The 19,915-nt window shown below is 43.7% G+C and overlaps 1 protein-coding gene across 1 annotated transcript; it reads right to left on the reverse strand.

Moving 5' to 3' along the window:
* Nucleotides 1–5,137: 5,137 nt before the first annotated feature.
* On the reverse strand, nucleotides 5,138–14,455 carry TRNT1 (tRNA nucleotidyl transferase 1). The gene is made up of 8 exons (XM_081937103.1): nucleotides 14,263–14,455; nucleotides 13,771–13,930; nucleotides 11,395–11,588; nucleotides 10,167–10,305; nucleotides 9,649–9,775; nucleotides 7,484–7,677; nucleotides 6,481–6,734; nucleotides 5,138–5,722 (listed from the first exon to the last, which is right to left on the reverse strand). The coding sequence occupies exons 2-8, from the start codon at nucleotides 13,928–13,930 to the stop codon at nucleotides 5,474–5,476; spliced, it is 1,317 nt and encodes a 438-aa protein (XP_081793229.1). The 5' UTR covers nucleotides 14,263–14,455; the 3' UTR covers nucleotides 5,138–5,473.
* Nucleotides 14,456–19,915: the final 5,460 nt, after the last annotated feature.

The raw sequence follows: 19,915 nt of genomic DNA on the forward strand, positions 1-19,915 counted from the left end.
CTTCAGAGTAAGGAATCTGAGATGTACTGTTCTCAGGGGCTCAAAGGGGGCCCCAGTCATTGCCCTAAGAACTAGTGCCAAGTCCCAAGTGGGGAACCTATGCACCGGGGGGGGGGACAAAGATTAGCCGCGCCCTTGAGGAACCTCTTTATCAACGCTGACTGAGTCAGAGAGCTAGTCCCCACCCCCGACAGAATGGAAGACAGGGCCGCTGTTTGCCTCTTTAACGTATTGTGGGACAGCCCTCGATCTAGCCCGTGTTGTAGGAATTCCAGGACCTCTGCGACCGAGGCCGAGGACGGGTCAATGTTAAATCTCCCAAACCAGGAAGCAAAGGCCGACCACGTTGAGTTGTAAATACGCGTGGTCGAGGGGCGTCTAGAAGCTTCGATGGTAGATATTACTTTGGCTGAAAGGTTAGCGCCCCTTAGGATGCTCCGCTCAATAGCCAAGCGGTCAGCTGGAGCCACTGGGGCTCCGGATGGAGCAGGACCCCTTGTAATATGGTTACCTCCCCCTGTGGAATCCTCCAATGGGGAGCTACGGACAGCTGGATAAGGTCCGCAAACCACGGGCGTCTTGGCCAAAACGGGGCTATCAGAATGACTAGGGCCCTCTCCAAAACAATTTTCCTCAGGGTGCCCTGAATCAAGGGAATGGGAGGAAAGGCATAAAGGAGGCCGGGAGGCCACGGGCACCGCAGAGCGTCCGTGTTCTCCGCATATCGAGCTGGGAAGCAGGAAAAGAAGCGGGGGAGCTGAGCGTTGCTCGGACTGGCAAAAAGGTCCACCAGAGGGGTCCCAAATCGGTGGCAGATCTTGTGAAATATGGTCGGGTCGAGCTGCCACTCGCTGTGATCCACGGTCGCTCGACTCAGCCAGTCTGCCTGGTGGTTGGCAATGCCCGAGATGTGTTCTGAGATGATCGAGGCCAGATTCTTCTCTGCCCACCTGCCCAGCTTTCGTGCCTCCAGCCGTAGACTTTTGGAGTGTGTCCCCCCTTGACGATTTATGTGCGCTTTCGCTGCCACATTGTCCGTCAAGAGAAGGACGTGACGGTTGTGGATATGGTCCCGGAAATGAAGAAGGGCCAGGCGCGCCGCCTTGAGTTCCAGCCAATTGATGTTGTGGCACAGGTCGGATTTGGACCAACGTCCCTGTGCCAGGCTGGACTCCATCACCGCCCCCCAGCCGAACAGGCTCGCGTCTGTTGTTATGGTAACTCTGTCCGGTTCCCAGAACTCGGCCCCGCGATTCAAGGTTGGTTTCAACCACCACTTCAGAGACCACCGGAGATCCGGCGGAATCCGAATGGGCCGCAGAGAGTTGCTGAGCAATTGTCTCTGGAATGGGATTAGAGTCCACTGCAGCGTTCTGGAATGGAGGCGGGCCCACGGGACGATTCCGATGCAGGATACCATCTTGCCTAACAGTTGTGCCAGGGTCAAGATGGAAACGGACCGTCTTGAGTGAACGAGGTGGGTGAGTTTCTGAAGGCTTGAAAGCCGGTCTGGAGAGAGTCGGACCAGACCCGCCCTTGAGTCTATTACTGTGCCTAAGTGAAGGATAGTTGTTGAAGGAGACAGGTGGCTCTTGGGAAAGTTTATGGAAAAGCCTAGGTCTTGAAGGAACTGAATGGTGATCTGTACATCCCTCGCTGCTTGAGACTGGGACTGGGCGAGGACGAGAACGTCGTCGAGGTAGCAATGGAGTCTCACCGGTCTCGAGCGAAGGTGAGCCGCCATTGCTGCCAGGACCTTCGTGAAGGTGCGGGGAGCTGATGCTAACCCGAAGGGGAGAGCCCTGTACTGGAAGTGCTGCCCCCCGTGTGAGAATCGGAGAAACTTTCGATGGGATGGCCGAATTGGGATATGTAAGTATGCTTCTAAGTATGGTTAAATCTATGGATGCCATGAAATCTCCTCGTCTGATGCCGAGGAGGATTGACTTGAGCGAAGACATCTTGAAGCGCCAGTATACTAGGTAAGAGTTGAGGCGCTTCAAGTCTAAAATCGCTCTCCATCCCCCGGAGCTCTTCGGGACCACGAATAGGTTGGAGTACACTCCTTGGCCCCGCTCCCCCTGAGGAACCGGTTCGACAGCCCGAATTTCGATCAGGTGTTGAATTGTGAGAAGCGTGAGGCGCCGTCTCTCCGGGTCCCTGGGGGGGGGGGAAGGTTCTGAAGAGCGTCGGGGGAGGGACCAGGAACTCCAGCCGGAGTCCTTCCCTGACTGTCGACCTGACCCAGGCATCTGAAGTGATCCGATCCCACTGGTCCGCGAAGGATGCCAGGCGGCCGCCTATGGGCAGACTCGGATTTGAGTCATTTGCCCCTGCGAAAGGGACGGCCGCCCCCTCCGCGAAAGGGCCGTTTGGATTGGTTCTGATACCTGTTCCTATCCTGGTAATAATTCCATTGATACTGCCTATCATACCTGTAGGGAGTGAATCTGTTTTGATGGAAATCCTGATCTGAAGCCCTATAGGAAGATGACCTACGGAAGGATGAAGGGCGGTTATCTGCCTTTTTTGTGTTGGAAGGAAGGACCTTTTTCTTGTCCTTGTTCTCGACAAGGATAGGATCCAGCGAGGATCCGAAAAGGTTGGGGCCTGAGAATGGTGCCCCCGCCAGACTCCATTTGGACTTATTGTCCATTTGCCAATTTCGGAGCCATAAAAGCCTCCGCGTAGTCACAGAGGTGGCTAGGGCTCTGGATGAAAATTTAATGGAGTCGAGGGTGGCGTCCGCCGAGAACTGGGCGGCTGAAATGATTTTGGCAATGTCCTGATGAAGGCGCTCATCTTCTAGAGGAATGCGGTCTTGTAGTTGCCTAAGCCACATGACTGATGTGCGATTAAAATAAGAAGCTGCTGCGGCTGCCTTAATAGCCCATGCCGAAGCATTAAAGTTTTTGCGTAGGGCAAGTTCCGCTCGCTTATCCTCCGGTTTTAATTTATCGGCCACATCACCCGTGACCACGGAGGAAGCGTTGGCTAACAAGGCCACTGGGGCATCTACTGTGGGCAGTTGAAGAGCCTGTGTGAAGGCCTTCTCCATATTGTAGTAGCTTTTGTCGCTACTGCTGGGATTAGGAAGAGAAGAAGGCTTAGCCCACTGATCCTGAACTACTTCCAGAAAGAGGGGAGGGGCAGGAACCTCTTCCTTCTCAGTGTTGGGATTGATAAACATGGCCAGATTGGGGTCCTTACGCTGGTAAGCCGGAGGGGGCCCCGTGCCAATCTGTGTGGTCTTTTTAGCTTTGCGCAGCATAGGTTTAAATGCCAGAGGAGGGAAAAGACCTGGAAAGCCTGGTGTTTCTGGGGTGTCTTCCTCATCTTCAGAAAATCCTAGAGTAACATGCGCAGGTTCCCCCAAAAAGGAGCCCTCGCTGACCACAGAAGGGGAAGCTGCCCTAGACCTCTCCAGACTTCTATCAGCAATCTGAGGTCTGCTACTGGTAGCAGTCACAGGGTGAGGCCTATCCTGGGGAGGATCCCTGTGAGCCAGGCCTGAGGAAATGCCCTTATAAATTGCAGTAGAAATAAGCCTCTTAATATTGGGAGGCAAGTTCTCTAATTCCTCCAGATCCTCCTCTGAAGGACCACGGGAGGGATCCTGTGGAGCCAATTGAGCTGGTGGTAAATAGTCTCCAGATCCCCCTTCTCTTGGATCCTCCATTCTTCTTCTGGGGGAAATGGATGGGGAGGGAGAGGTCACTTCCCTCCTGGGCCTGGCTGGGGAGACTGAAGGGGATGAAGGACTGTAGCCCCTGGTAGGAGAGTCTGAGGCCTGAGACGGTGCCCCCATAGGAGATCTAGATCTGATAGGGGAGTCATGCCTAGAAGCCAGCGCTCGCTTTTCAGCCCTGGCCACCTGTTTTTCCAGGGCCCTTTGTCTTCTAGACTCGTCCCTGGCAGTTGCTCTGGAAGGGCGTTGCTCTGCAGAAGGCTTGGGGCCTGCTGTTCTGGGCCTAAGCCTGCCCTGGCTCTCCTCCACCCTTTCGCTGGCCTGTGTATCTGAAATAGTGGAAGCCATGCCTCACTCACGTGTCCAGTAGAGTTGTGTTTCGGTCTCAGGTCAAGAAAACCTCGTTGCAGCCGCTCACGAGGCTCAGCGTGCCTTTCCCTTGTCCTGCAGGCCTGCTCGTTCAGATAGCTGCGCGCGGGAATGAGGCCGCCGCCCACGAGGTCGCACCAAAATGGCCGCCGCACCTCGTGGGTGAAGAAATTAAGCTGCCCGGCTCAATGGAAAAGGCTCTGAGGGGATTAGCCTCGCTACGAGCCTAAATGCAGCCCGGGAGATCTTCAGCTGGCTCGCCGGCTGCGAGCAGCGCTTAAACTGTCGTCTTTTTTTTTTCGCTCAGGAAAGCCGCGCGGGAGCTCTTTGAAGCCACGGCAAGCCGCGCGGCAGTTCTTTGAAGTAGCGGCGAGCTGATCGGCTTGATAAGAGCCGATTCACAAGCTCCCAACCGCCGGAGAGATTTAGAAGTGCTAAACGACGATCGGAGGCTTTCCCTGACTAAGGGGTTGAAGCCTCAAGCCAAACCTCGCTCTTTTCCGGCGCCGCTGTAATGGCGCTCCTAAAGAGCCCCCACCCTCAGGAATTTCCTGAGAGTGCAATTGAACCTCGTAGCTTTAAGACAGAGGATCAAGATAAATTTGTTTTTAGAATCTCCAATTGTATATGAATTAATTAGTCAACCTCACAGGAGCCAAACTAGCTTGGACCAAAGACTGAGGGAACTGGGAGCCAGGAGGGAAAGGAGGACACTTAAAGAAAAATCCCTCAGTCTTTGGACCAATCAGGCTGTATCAAACCCTGCTGTAGTCCCTCCCACCGAAACCACCGGAAAATCTTTTCAGACCAATGGAAAATAAAATGAATGAAAAGTGCCCAACTCAATTTAAATATTAGAAATACTATCCTTTTACTTAAAAGCTTGTTTGGAATAACAAGTAATTTTTTTCAGTATTTAAAATTTGAGGTTGTTGTCCATAATGTAATTTGAGTTTCAATGAAATGGTAATGTTTGATAGTATCCGATCTGGCTTAAAATCTGACTCGGAGGTTCAAGATAATACATGGTTGCTAAGGATAAGCCCCACTGAATGTATAGAAATCATTTTTGGATAAACATGAATACAGCTGCAATGTTAATTTACTTAAATCAATTTCCTTTGCTTTTTAAAGTTAACTCAATCCAAATAATATTTCTGAACAACCAAGATAGTCAGTGAATCTACATACAAGTTTGTCTGGTAGCCACTTCAACTTGAAGTGTACATTTTGGGTTTATTTAATAGTTGAGTAAAAACACATGAAAGTTATTTGTGTGTTGCCAGATGAACACAAAAACAACTCTTATGATTTAGAACTGAAATACAAATAATCCTAACATGCAGAAATGAAAATGTACCAAATAAAATATGTGGAATTTTATACAAAATTGTTCAGTTTCATCACCATTTGCTTTCACGCCCTCTTTACGTAGCTTAATAGTTCTTCTTTATTCATTTGGTAATCACTTTTTTTCCACTGTTCTCGTAACTGTTGCAGGAGGGGCCCAATGTCTTTTCCTGATGAGATTCCCATTTGTCTTAAGTCATGACCAGTTACAGGAAAAGGGGGTACAGACCACTCTTGCATTTCTTTCAGAAGTTGTTCTTCTCCTTGGTACTTCAGAAGTTCATGGATTCTGGATGTTGCGGAAGACTCCCTTGCCTTCACAAATACCAAAAAATGAGAAATCTGAGCACAAAGCATTCATGGTTAAGCTACTATTTTTATACACAAAACACTTCAAAACCAGATCAAAACTCAATCTTCAAGTCCAAGCTTTACTTGGCACCATTTTTAAAAACAATAAGTACAGAATTTCCTATTTGTTTTGGTGCTTATGCATTAAATGATTTGTTTGTGGCTACGTACAAACCCGAATGTCAACTTGCAAAGCATCCCTGGCCTGCTCTCAAGTTGCCATAGGCATGGGGGATGGGGAACTGACAACGCAGCACGGCATCCAAACAGAAGCACATTCCACGCATATCTTTCTCAAGGCTGTGTCCCAGGTTACCCGCAGCAGCTGGAGGGGCATGATCTCTACAGCCTGCAAAAGTGTTCCGTTGGAGTATTTAACGTATGAGGAGGGAAGGGGGAGAAACAGCGTCATAACTGGGTCAAAAATTACATGGGGTCAGAGTTGGCTTCACTTGGGTACGTGCAGACATGTTGCTCCTAATGAATAACTGGATTTCTTTTGAAGCTTGGCTCGAGACTCATGGTTTAATTAGGGCATCTGTCCAAACCCTGACAGCCAATCTGTATTTAAGGAGTTAGCATTCATGCTCTCAAAGTCTACTTCCTAACTCCTGATTTATGTATCTGAGATTAATTAATGAGGACAAAGATGGCTTCCCACAGATCAAATAAAAATCTGAATAAAAATTGAGAATTATCCAGAAGAGATTTACTGTACTTACATCTAAAATGAAATCCTGGTATGGTTTAAGAGGCATTAAAGTATCGGAAGCTTTGGTCAAGTCTCTCCTGTGCTTCAACAGAAATAGCCCAAGGTTTTTTTCATCTTTTGATAGTTTCAGTCTTAAATCCAGTTTTGAAAGATCACACGGAACCTTTAACAATGACGTTAGAATGGTCATTGGTTTGGGAAAGAGATTCTGAACATTTTTACAGACTGTGTCAAACTCCTGTAAGTTCCCATTAACAGGTAATCCTGAGGGGATACATATAAAGAAGGGTTTTGAGAATAAGATAACTATTAAAAAGCGACAAGCAATCAACTAAGACTACTAACGAAGCAGTATGTGGAATTGCTAGACAAGTAGAATGGCTAACAGTATCATTACAAGTAATGGCAAAATCAAAACTCTAGTGCCCTGCCACTATACAACCAATGTAGAACAGGGCTACATATTTACAGGCTTTTTAGGGCTAGTAGGCAACAGTAGTGTCCTAATGTTTTAATTTTTCAACCTTGGCAAAGTTGTGTAGACTTCCAGAATTCCCCAGATAGTATGTCCACACTGTCTAAAGTAATGCAGGGATTAAACTCATTTCAGTAGTTAATACGCCCTTACCAAATCTGGCAGTCCTGCAGATTTTGAGATTTCAGTTTCTAAAATTCTCAAACCAGGTTTACTGAGGAATTCCAAAGATCTTTGAAGGACAATTACTACGCCTCCGTTATTAAAAAATAAAAGATGTAACTGGTTACGAAAGGATAATTCACTCAGATAATATTATTCTCTATCTCTCTATGGAGATTCTCAATCATCCAGGTAATGGTTGTCCCAAATAAAATCCTCACCAGTCAGTTAGAATTGAAGAAGTTTCTTGGATGAGAAGCAAAACATTTTCAAAGAAAAACAAACAAACAAGAAAGTCCAGTTGTCTTGGAAAAAGCACCTTTGGGATATTCTCTACATTCAATATTCACATCTGTATAGGAATTAAGCCTTTTACCTATATAATCAGTTACTGTAAGTTCATACATCAGATGAATGAGTTGATTTGCATATTTTTCAACAAGAATTTTTTTCAATTCCATCCAAATCCTTTCGCCAGATATTCCAGCCAAACCTTTGGCATTTTCTTTGATGGCTTCCAAAGTTTGGGCATCATGGTCATCAGGCCTTTCAGCTATCCTTCCATAAAATCTAAAAATTCAGTGAATTAACGATTAAACAATTATTAATAGACATTCAATAGGCATCATATTACCAAACCCACTCCTCACAACTTGATTTTCAAGCATTTTGGAACTGGGTAGGATGCAGTGGTGGGTTCCTGCCGGATCGCACCGGATCACGTGCTCCCTTTCGGCGCTAAACCCAGAAGTACGGTCTTGCCCCGCCCCTGGCAACGGGACGACGCTTGCCTGCGCTCCACCAGCTCGGCTGGGAACAGAGACGTTTCTCTGCTCAGCAATGTCTTCAGTGGAGTGGTGGCAGCCTGGCAGGCTGAGCCTGCGTCCCTTTCAGGCGCTCCGCTGAGGAAACGTCTCCGTTCTCAGCTGAGCTGGTGGAGCGCAGGCAAGCGTCGTCCCGTCGCCAGGGGCGGGGCAAGACCATACTTCCGGGTTTAGCGCCGAAAGGGAGCGTGCGATCCGGCAGGAACCCACCACTGGTAGGATGGCAGAACAACGTACCAGTATATGCTGAAGTGTTCACACTCAAGCAACATTCACTCTACATCAGTGACGTGCAGTCAGGTGAGGCAAGTGAGGCAGCCTCACCACTCTCATCATGAAAAAAAAAAGTAAAAGGAAAAAGCTGAGCTAGTTACTGCCTCACGGTGGATGACTCTGCTTAACTGTTAAAAAAAGCTGGAAAAGGTATGTGTGGGTTGGAGGGAGGGGGAGGAATTCAAACTTCATCTTCCTGGTGCTGTGCAGGGCTTTGGGCAAACGCTGGAGGGAAGGACCCTGGCTCGCTTGTGCTCTCCCTCCCCAAGAGTAGTTTGATTGCAGGCAGAGCCACGTTGTGGGGCCGGTGTGTGTGCTACAGCATGGCTCTTTGCTTGGCTTCCTGCCTCCTCCTGTGGTCTCCCCACTGGTGCTCTCCCTCCCCAAGTGTAGTGACTTCCTCCCCAGGCCCCCATTCATTTCTCTCTCTCACACACACAGCTGGATAAAACTATATAAAAATCTAGCCCAGCTTCACTGATTACAAGTTTGAAAAGGCAACGTGGCTCCGCCTGCAATCAAACTACACTTGGGGAGGCAGAGCACAAGCGAGCACTGAGGAGACCACAGGAGGAGGCAGGAAGCCAGGCAAAGAGCCATGCTGTAGTACACACACTTCCCCCCAGCCTCTTTCTTTTGGAAGGCTCGGATCGGCTCCCCTCCAGCTTCTCTGCCTCTCCTCTCACCCCAGCCTGCCAGCAGGAGGTGGTGGGTGGGCTTTATTGTGTTCCAGGCATTTCCCACCCAGACAGCAGGCTGCATTTGCAATGGTGGAGGTGTTTGGGAAAGGCAGCAGGGGAATGGGGGGGATGGCAGAGGAGCTGCTTTCAAGCCACTGGAAAAGATATCCAATCCAACTTTTGTGGGGGGGGGGGGTTTGTTTGAGAGTGAGTGAGAGAGGGAAGGGGTAGGAGAGATAGTCCAATCCAACTTCTGTGTGTGTGTGTGTGTTTGAGAGAGGGGGAGGAAGGGAGAGAGGGAGGAAGGAGGGGAAGGAGAAGAAAAAGAAAGGAGCAAAGGAGAAAAACAAATGCTGTCGCTTTAAATTGGAACTGAGCATGCCTGGCTGTGGAATTCTGGGAGTTGAAGTCCACAAGTCTAAAAATATTTGAAACCCAGCACTGTGTCAGTGCCTCACCAGTCATAAACCTCACCGCACGTCACTGCTCTACATTAACTCTATATGATCACTGTAAAGACTTGGAATAAAATTGTTTTTTATAAATATGGTAGAAATATATTCACACAAACTGAACACCAAAGTGGAAAGAGAAGAGATTTGATGTCCAAATGTCACTATTACTGAGTACGATACACAAACCAGGAAGTCACAGCTCTTTAAGTGATCTCCAAGTGAAGTGTAATTAAGGAATAAACAAAAAAGCCTTTAGTTCTCTGCAAATTGGCCAATGCCCTTATCGTGTAGAAATATAAAGCTATTTACCGGAAATAGCGTAGAATTCGTAAAAAATCTTCTTTTATTCTCTGGTTGGCTTCTCCTACAAACCTGATCTTCTTGTTCTTTAAATCATTGTAACCACTGAAGTAATCATAAAGGGTGCCATCCAAACCTATCAAACAAGGGAAGCATATTTTAACAAAAATTACTTAGAACTTCACTTAAAAAGGCACTTTCTGAAACTCCATCCATCTTTAGCATTTGAACAAAGCCAGAGCAAGATTACACCAATCATGGTAGGGAGTAGGGTGAAACATTCAGTTAAAAAATATTAGGCACTACTTTTACTTTTTCTGAACCAAAGTTTTTCGTTCCAGGAACTTAAGGTTACTACATACAGACACCACATGAGATAATTTTCCAGTTAGCTTCCAATTCCTACCTACAATTCCTACTAAACGTAGAACCACTGCAGTTAAATTTGATATAGAACATTCAGGTGAGAGAACAGTCCCTATTTATAGGACCACCATGCCATCTTTGACAATGGAAAAATAGCTTACCTAGGAACATAGAATTGATGGTGAGATCTCTTCTTGCTGCATCTTTTTCCCAGTCAGTTGTGAATTCTACTTTTGCATGTCTCCCATCAGTATGCAAATCAATTCTCAGTGTGGTAATTTCAAAGTTCTCTTCATGGAGCTGTAGCCAAAAAAAGGGCGCACCTCATTTAGGTAACAGAAACTCTTTTGAGCCCTCTAATTAGATGGATAGAATGCAATTCCGAAAAAAAAATCAATCCATCCATTTTGTTTCCTGCATGAAAACATTCCTTTCCCAGTTTTTCCCCCCTTTCCTTTTACAGCTTATAATTGAAAGTGGGCATTTAATTGGGTTTTGTATTGGGAGTTTTATTTCTGTAAGCTGCTTGGAGTTACCTTGAGTCAGTTGGGTGGCCATATAAAATGTATAAAAAAGCAAGCAAACAATCAGACAACTGTCTTTTTTACAGAATTTCCCTTCATACAATCACCCCTCAAGTCTGTCTCCACTTGCCCCAATGCCCTATCTGGAATTTCTTCTCACTCAGCATTCAAACTAATTGTCTTCATCTTTTTTGCACTCAAGAACATTTGTTATTCTTTGAAAATTAGTGACAAATATTTATCAAATTTATAACTTTTAAAAATAGTTATAAATGCCATAATATGCCAAAAACATGTACTGCATGCTTTGATTATTCTGTTTTGGGTTAAATCAGCTTCTAAATTGTAGGACTGGAATAAATGACTCAGCCACAAGTGAACCTAGAGGCCATTTCATCTTAACCCACGTGCCTGTAGTTTGTCCATAGTGCTCTAGGCCTTCCTTCTCCAAAATGGCATTTTCTGCAATTCCCAGACATTGTGGTGAAAAAGTATAATGACCAGTCATTGGGAGGTTGGCAGTTCCAACACACGTGATAGTAGAGCTATCTTTCATGGCAAACATCATCAGAGAGTCTGATTATATTGTCATGTTCTGTATACAGCCCACTTCTCTTTTTTTCTTCTAATATTCACCTTTGCTGGCTTACAAGAAGGCAAGGTTGCCTCATTGCAACAACATCTACATTTTTCTATTTACTAATAACACAAAGCAAGCCTAAAGATATATTAGCTAGCTTTCAAGGTCAACATGAGGACAATTTAGATATTTTTTATAACGTTAGGAAATAAATTTATAGGAACTCCTCTTCTACCAAAATACTTTATCTATTTTGGGTTTTGAAAGTTTGCAAAATCCTTTTACCCTAGCAGTGATGGTTCCATGTTTTTCTCCTCTGTTGTTGATCATACGGATACCCATGACCTGGAACATTTCTTTCATCTGACTAGGAGTTGCAGTAGTGGCAAAATCGACATCTTGTGGTTTCATTCCACTGAGTAAATCCCTTACAGCACCTCCTGCTATTCTTAGTTCATAATTTTCTTTATCAAATATTTCTGTAAGTAGAAATGAGAAAAAATTGTAAATAAAAAAAAAATTCTGGAGAAGACAAAATGGACAGTCGCACTAATTCTAGTAGGAAAAATGATACATGAAGAAAGCCAAGTAAGGGAAATAATAGGATGATGACTTTTGATTTATGTGGAATTCCTCATGCTAGATTTGTCCAAGATAAATACTAACTTTTAATTCACAATTTATTGTAAATTTAATAGAACGGGGCCTTACTGGCTCAGTTACAAAATAGTTATATATTATTTGGTTGTCTTTTGGGCCTGTGTGTGGATGCACTCATACAGATGTGGCCCATCCTGAACAAGACATTTGCTCATAGATGGAGAAAACTTAAATCATAGTTTAGCTTTTTTTTAAATACCTTATTTCTGTGCTGTAAGTTAAACAAACAAGAAACCATTGAATAGCATTGAAGAGTTTTTATTCTTTTCAAAAAGCCATGTGCATTATACCATATGCAGAGTAGCCTTGATCAGGATTAAGACCAAATATTGCAGAAAGGCCCATATTTTCACTTATATCCTTAAAGCATAAAAGGGTGGGTATCCCATATTTCTTACATTAATATAAACATGTACTTGGTATATCTGATATTACTCAGGCAGACACATCCTAACAAATCACAAAAGCAGCCAAAGAATTCAAACCATGTTGCAATACGAAACACTTCGTGTAAATTACATGTGTGGATTAAGCATTTTAAAATATTTCTCCAAATTTACCTCAGCAAAAGTCTGGAAAAATCTCTGTTTTAACAGAAATCAAATAAATGTAGTTCAATTAACATCCAGTAGTAGCATGACACTGCATTGGAAACAATGACCAAATGTTTGATATACCCATTTTTCAGATATGATGAATGAAAAGGATCAAATAATGAATAATGCAACTGAAAAGTCAGGAGTGGTTTGAAGTCCTGCAGTGACACATAGCTTTCTTAAAAATCTCAATCTGTTTTGATAGTTTGAGAGAGAAATGTGTATGTCTTGCTGACCCATGGAGAAGTACTTTTTGAGAAACTCTTTAAAATGTGTGAGAAAGACATTCAGATACTATTGTAGACCAGTATTTCTCAACCTCTGCATACTTTAAGACATGTGGACTTCAACTCCCAGAATTCTCCAGTGAGCACCCACATGCAAAGGATGAAAAACATTATTTTAGAGCCTTTTGCACAGTTGTCAAAAGAAATCTGGCTGTTATATTAGTTATAATTCCAACTGAAAAGAGAGTAACCTACTAGTTTACGTTGGTATCTTGTTAAGCACCAGCATGAGGTATTTTATTTGCTGAAGTTGCTACTAGAATAAAATAATTACTACTCATGGCGAAAAAGAAGCACTAATAGTATTAAATCACAAGTTCTTGTTCATTATTGTTTTCACAATTTATCAGGAATTCTAGTACTGAACAGGGCTGAGAAACCAGCCTTCCCCCAGGTATTGCAGAACTATATCACCCGGAAGAAATATACCAATCTAATAATAATTACAGAGTCGGAAGGGACCTTGGAAGCAGTGGTGAAATTCAACCATTTTTACTACAGGTTCTGTGGGCGTGGCTTGGTAGGAGTGGCAGGGGAAGGATACTGCAAAATCTCCATTCCCATCCCGCTCTGGGGCCAGCCAGAGATGGTATTTGCCGGTTCTCAAACTACTCAAAAGTTCCACTACCGGTTCTCCAGAACCTGTTAGAACCTGCTGAATTTTACCCCTGCTTGGAGGTCTTCTAGCCCAACCCCCTGCTCAGGCAGGAAACCCTGTCCCATTTCAGACAAATGGTTTTCCAATCTCTTCTTTAAAAATTCCAGGGTTGAAGCAACTACAATTTCTGGAAGCAAGTTTTTCCACTGATTAATTGTTCTATCAGGAAATTTCTCCTTAGTTCCAGGTTGCTTCTGTCCTTGATCATTTTCCACCCATTGCTTCTTTTCCTGCCTTCAGGTGTTTTGGGGAATAACTGGACTACCTCTTCTTTCTGGCAACCAAAGATATTGGAACACTGCTATCATGTCAGCCCTAGTCCTTCTTTTCATTAAACTAGACATATATCCAATAATGGTAAGGGATACTCGGAGTACATGTTCAAGCAAACAACTGGAGGTTATACTACAGGTTGTCCGTCCCAGCTCAGCTCCCAAGCCACCTCCCAAGCCACCTGTACCTGCAATGCTTTTCAGTCCTGGCGTGAACAGGGACTGAAATTCGGAAGACTCTATCTTCATGGTTCTGAAATTCCGACAAAAGCTCGCAAGCCCTACTCTGTTGCAGGGAGCGAGGATTTCAACTGCTTTACAGCCCAGAAGAACGAAATGACTCCACATCTTAAAAAAAAAAACACGAAACGAAACCACAAGTTAATGAACACGCAAGGAAAGCATGGTGCAGAGGCCCGGCAGATATAGTAACTACGTGGGTGGGGGAACAAAGCCCTTTGCACAGCTAAAAACGGCCTTTGGAAAATAGCGGCCGCCGCAAAGGTGGAGTGGGACACGGAAGAAACTCACGCCACGCTCGGTTTCCGCGGCCTGCAAGGAATCCCCGCAACTGCCGGGCGTTTCAGCCCCATTCCCCCCCCCCTTTTTTTTTTTTACTTCGCAAGGCCTTTGTTGGTCAACCTGCGCTGGCGAGAGAAAGGGCAGCCTCACTCACTCACCCACGAACTTGGGGAGAGGGGGTCGCCGCGGCTTAAGCGTGCGAACCCAGTAGCCCCGCAGCGCCAATTGCTGCAAAAAAAAATGAAGGGAAAAGAAGTGTGGGAGTCCCAGAAGCGCGAATGGGAGGCCGGAGCTACAACGGAATAACTCCTCCTTCTCGGCGTCCTTCGTACTCGTGGGCGGCGCTTTTATCCGTCTGGAACACCCCCCCCCCCCCCGAGCTTTACTCCGCAGCTGTGCGCACTTTTTTAAAGCGGGCTGGATCGTTCGCCGCCTTGTGGAATAGCTTCGGCTATTGCTGTGCGGGGCCCATGTGAGTCCTGTTGCGTTCAAGGGCTTTTTCCTGGCATAAAAAGGCCTCCCTAAATTGATATTTTCCTTGTGTCCGAAAGATGGCCTTTTTAAGGACCCCAGTCGTTATCTTTAAGGCTATCTTTTATCTTTAATATATGTGGGTAATTTTCTTTTCTCTTTCTCTCTCTCTCTCTCTCTCTCTTCCTTTCTTTTTTCTTTCTTTCCTTCCTTTCTTCCTCCCTTTTTTCCTTTCTTTCTCTCTCTCTTTCCCTTTCTCCCTCTCTCGCTCCTTTCTTTTTTATGTTTATGTTGTGTATATTGAAGGAGTGGTGAGTCCTGGAGAGTTGTATGCAATAAAATTCCATTTTAATGTATGCTGATTAGTGTATATTTAAACTGACAATAAAATTAGTCTAAGTCTTGGTCCACAAAATGTGATGAGCCATGGTGCTTTACCACTACTTTGTTAAATATAACATGGCTGGCTAGGTTTCCATGGTATGGTAAGCTAAAAATCACAGTTAACATTATTTCCCTTTTGAGACTGGCTTGGTTTGCACAAACCACAAATTGGCAGACTAGAACAGGGATATCAAAGTCGATTGCACTGAGGACCACATCAGGGTTGTGGTTTATCTCGGGACTGAGTGGGCATAGCCGGGTGGTTACAGCCAACTGGGGGTGGGGGTGGGGGTTGGGGCATGATCAGCTCAACATCGCTCATGTTGTGGGCACCTGTGGTTGCCTGGGCAGGGCGGGGGGATCCATTGTCTCCAGTGCAACCCCAGTGGGCAGGGTGGGGGCAGCTCCTTGCTGGCTCCAGAGTGGTCCAGAGGATCTAAAGCTCTAAGGATGGCCGCCACCAAGTTGTAGATCAGCGCCCAGCTAGCCTGGGCTGGAACCGAGGCACTAGGAGCCAGTCCTTCGCTGTTTCCAGGGCAGTGCCACGGGCCAGATCTAAACTAACTACATCACACTCGGCCTGCTGGCCTCGAGTCTGACACCCCTGAACTAGTGTGTAATAGGATCCTACGTGTCAATTGAGCCAGAGTTTGTAATTAAATGGGGTATTCCTTATGTTCTGCTTAAGGGCAAAATTTAGTAGGTGACCACTGAGACTGTGGTATTATTCTACTGTTGGTATTATTTTTATTCTGCTTTGTGATTTCACTAGGATAAATAAAAACTAGTTTTGTTACTTCAGTCTATAACAGGGGTGGCGAACACGCGGCTCGCGAGCCGCATGCGGCTCACAGCCAAAATAAATGAGGCTCTTTGCCTCTTACCATTATTTAGTTTACTGTGGCTCGGATCGCGCGCTAAACCCGGAAGTATGGTCGACGCGACGCTTGCCTGCACTCCACCAGCTCTCCACCAGTACTTCCGGGTGTAGCTCAACAGCGCCCTCTGCTGCGCCCAAAAAAATAATGCTTCAAAGTCTAGCACAGTTGCTGCAGGATTCCGGTGAGGTTCTAATGATTGCTCAAATTAATAATAATGGTTGCATATTGAAGCTCTGGGTTCAGGAGCAGCAGAGTTTTAAATAGGAGAAAACATTTAATTGAATTTCCATGGTTAGTATATTTCCCAAAATTCTACGAGTGTTTTTCTCACAGCCTGTAATTGTAATAGATATCAAAGATAATCCAAACTCATATATATATTATAATACAAGCTCTGGGTTCAGGAGCAGCAGAGTTTTAAATAGGAGAAAACATTTAATTGAATTTCCATGGTTAGTATATTTCCCAAAATTCTACGAGTGTTTTTTTCACAGCCTGTAATTGTAATAGACATCAAAGATAATCCAAACTCATATATATATTATAATACATATATTAGGTTAAAGGAAGATAATATTAGGACCAGGCTTTACCCATGTATAGGTTGTACTCGATTTACAATCACAATCTCGTCACTGAGCAAAGCAGTCATTAAGCGAGATATGTGACTGCTTTGTTTAATGACTGCAAGTGTGGCATTCCTGGTTGTGGTCATCAAGTAATCTTGTAGGTTGTTAGGTGGACAGAGATTCCACTTATTTATGGATTTAAAAGTTATACAGCAGCTCTAATGGGTTTATAAAAATTTATAACAAAAAACACCTGACTGAGCATGTTATATTATGTGTTTAATATATTATTGTTAAAATTATATGCTTTTGTGTGAGTGTTTGTCTGTTTTGGCAGGTCACTGCGTGGTGTGGCTCTCTGACTCTCACAGTTTAAAATTTTGGCTCTTTTTGTCAAACTTGTTCGCCACCCCTGGTCTATAAGAAATGTTAATATCTTTTGACTTCTGTACCAAAATAGCTTCTGGCTCTTTTAGACAGAATAGAACAACAGAGGTGGAAGGGATCTTGGAGGTCTTTGAGTGCAATCCTGTGCTTTGGTAGGAGACCCTATACTATTTCAGACAAACAGTTGTCCAGTTTCTTATTAAAATGTTTCAATGTTGGAGCATTCACAACTTGTGGAAGAAGTTGTTAGGCTATGATTCGAGTATGTGAACTCTACATAAATACATGCCAGTGTGTTCACTGGAGCCAAATATATAATTTGGGGGTTAGGACTGAAAAAAATGAACCCAAAATAAATAATCTTGAGAGCTACCTCAAAGAGCTTTACTGTCTTTGAAGAAAAAATGATTTAATATACTCTTACTTGTAGTTCTATAATGAAATTAATCTTCATTTGAATAAGATAAATTAGGTCGTTCAGTGCCAGATTCCTTGCTAGTAGGCTTCTTTTCGGAAGCATATAAGTATGATCTCAATATAGTTACCATGTACAACATTTTTTATTGGTGCTAGGTAGCCACATATAATCAAGAAAGTCTTAATATTCAAATAATGTGTGTAACATTTCCCAACCTTGGCAGCTTTAAGATAGTTGTACTTCAAGTCCTAGAATTCCCCAGCCAGAGTGTCAGGTGAATTCTAGCCTGCACATCTTTTGATATGCCAAAAGTTCAGAAATAGTGGTATAAGGATTGTTTGGGATTTTGTATGACAGCTAAATAATGTAAAATTTCAGTTATTTTTATTATTGAGTATTAACAATAATTCTTGATGTTGCATTATTAGTCTAGGGTCCCTATTATGTTTTGTTTGATTTTTCCTATCTCTAAGTCTGTTATAATCTGAGTGTCACATCTGTTCTGATGTTTTTTATATCTTTTCTCATTTCATATGGTACCGAGTCCATTGGGTTGCTGATAAATTCAAATATATAAAATAAAAAATATATAAATATTTATTAAACATATATCATACCATAATGATGACCATTAGTAGCTTACAAAGTAAATAATATAGACATCCATGATACTACTATAAGACAATTTCATAATAAAACCTGTAAGAAGCAGCAATGAAAAAGTGTTTCAGGGTTTAAGAAAATATTGTCTGGAATAACTTAATTTTCATAATTTCCCCAAAGTTCAACTGGAAAGTTGATCTGCATTTAGAAGGGCGGGGAGGGGGGGAGGGAGTGCTTTGCAGTTCAAAACTTTGTCACTACAACAGAATAGCAGTATCTTCTTGGCTCACCATAGGCACGTTTTGGAAATGTGGGACCTAAACAGACTTTACCTATATAATCTAGTGGATCAGGCTGATTGTGGTTGGGTCAGGAGAACTTGCAATTAACTTTAACAGACTTACATCCTTTGTGCTCTCTAAGTTGGGAGAGACAATATGTATATACTGTTGGCTACCATATTCTGGATCAATTTCCAAGTTGTCTTTTAAAACAATTCAAGTAAAGCCAATGAAAATGCGTAATTTACTTTGCTTCCACAAAATGTAGTGTAACTTAGTAAGTTAGATGGTTTTAGAAGAAGAATAAACAACCTCAGAGATCTTATTTAATTAGCATGATGCCTTTGTGGAGCATTCACTTGGAAGTGACTATAAAATGGGCCAGTGCTTTCATGAAATATATAGGCTTCTTGTTGGCGATTATAGAAAATGGAATGCTAAATTCCATGGACCTTTGATCTTATGCAGCCAGTTCCTTTGGCACTGTTATCCCTTTTTAATTACTGGAATGTAGCCCTGAGAATGTTTCACTGATTAAGTTATGGCATTGCTCCATTAAAAGCAATTAATACTCTGGGCAAACACTCTGGTTTTAGGGCCATTTTTTACACAGTCAGACAAACTGGTACTGAAGGAAAAACCCAGCTATTTCCTCTATAGAGTGAATCACTTCCAGACTCAACTGGTTTTCCTTGATTTCTTCTTGTTGTGGAAAAGAAGATAATAAATTAGACTGTCCATGCAATAGGACATTAATACAAAAGACCGGGTTCATACTGATACCAAGTCTGAGTAAAGATATATTTACTATTGTGTTTTTGTATCCAGAATTCCTAAACACATAAATGTTCCAAGATTCTGCTATCCTTTAGCAGTAGCACAATGTACTTCTCACTTTGTCTTTAATACTGTTGACTTTTGTAATATAATGTATATGTCATAAAGTTAATAATGTGAATGTATTTCAGTATGTTTATGTATTATTTTATAGGATGGCAATCCATGTTGGAACTACAACCATTTGAGTTAGCAACTTAAGGAACTGCTCAGTGCTCTCTCTGTGGGTGCACACAAACATAGCATCATAAAATGACTAGGAAAAAATTATGTGTCACCCCTCTCCTCTAGATAAAATTCAGTGCTCCAAGGAGACAAATACTGACAATAGAAATCTTAACCTTCATCCCCTGAATATTGTTGCTTATCATATATATATATACACATATATATGTGTGTGTGTGTGTTGTATTTGTACTGATAAATAAATAAAGGGAGACTAATATAGATCTATTTCGAGCTAATTAGCTCTCATCAGCTAGCCATACCCTTACTGGGATTCGAACCTGGGCTGTATTATATCTTAGGCAGAAGTCTTAGCCACTAAGCCACAGGCTCACCTCCTTATCAGTTGAGCCAGGGAAATAGGTATGTATTTGTGTTACAACCCCTGTATATATTTATACACAGACACACACACACACACACATACATACATACATACATACATATACATACACACACACACACACACACATAGTATCTGTGCTGATAAATAAATAAAGGGAGAGAGGACTTCCACTTCACTGTTCCCTCTAAGGTGCATGGCTGCGCGGCCGCGCAGGTGGCAAGAAAACACAGCGCAGCAGTTTCCAACTGCCGCACAGTGTTTTGTACTGCCACAGGCGCCGGAGGTCCTTTGCAGGCGGCTAGAACTGGCCGCCCGCAAAGGACCTCCCCGGACTTGTTTTGATGAGTGCGGGGCGACTGAGTTCAGGAAAGCAAACCCGGGGAGGTCCTTTGTGGGTGGCCAATCCTAG

Source organism: Natrix helvetica (genome assembly GCF_964273705.1).
Source record: "Natrix helvetica genome assembly, chromosome: 1".
In the NCBI taxonomy this organism is placed as follows: Eukaryota; Metazoa; Chordata; class Lepidosauria; order Squamata; family Natricidae; genus Natrix; species Natrix helvetica.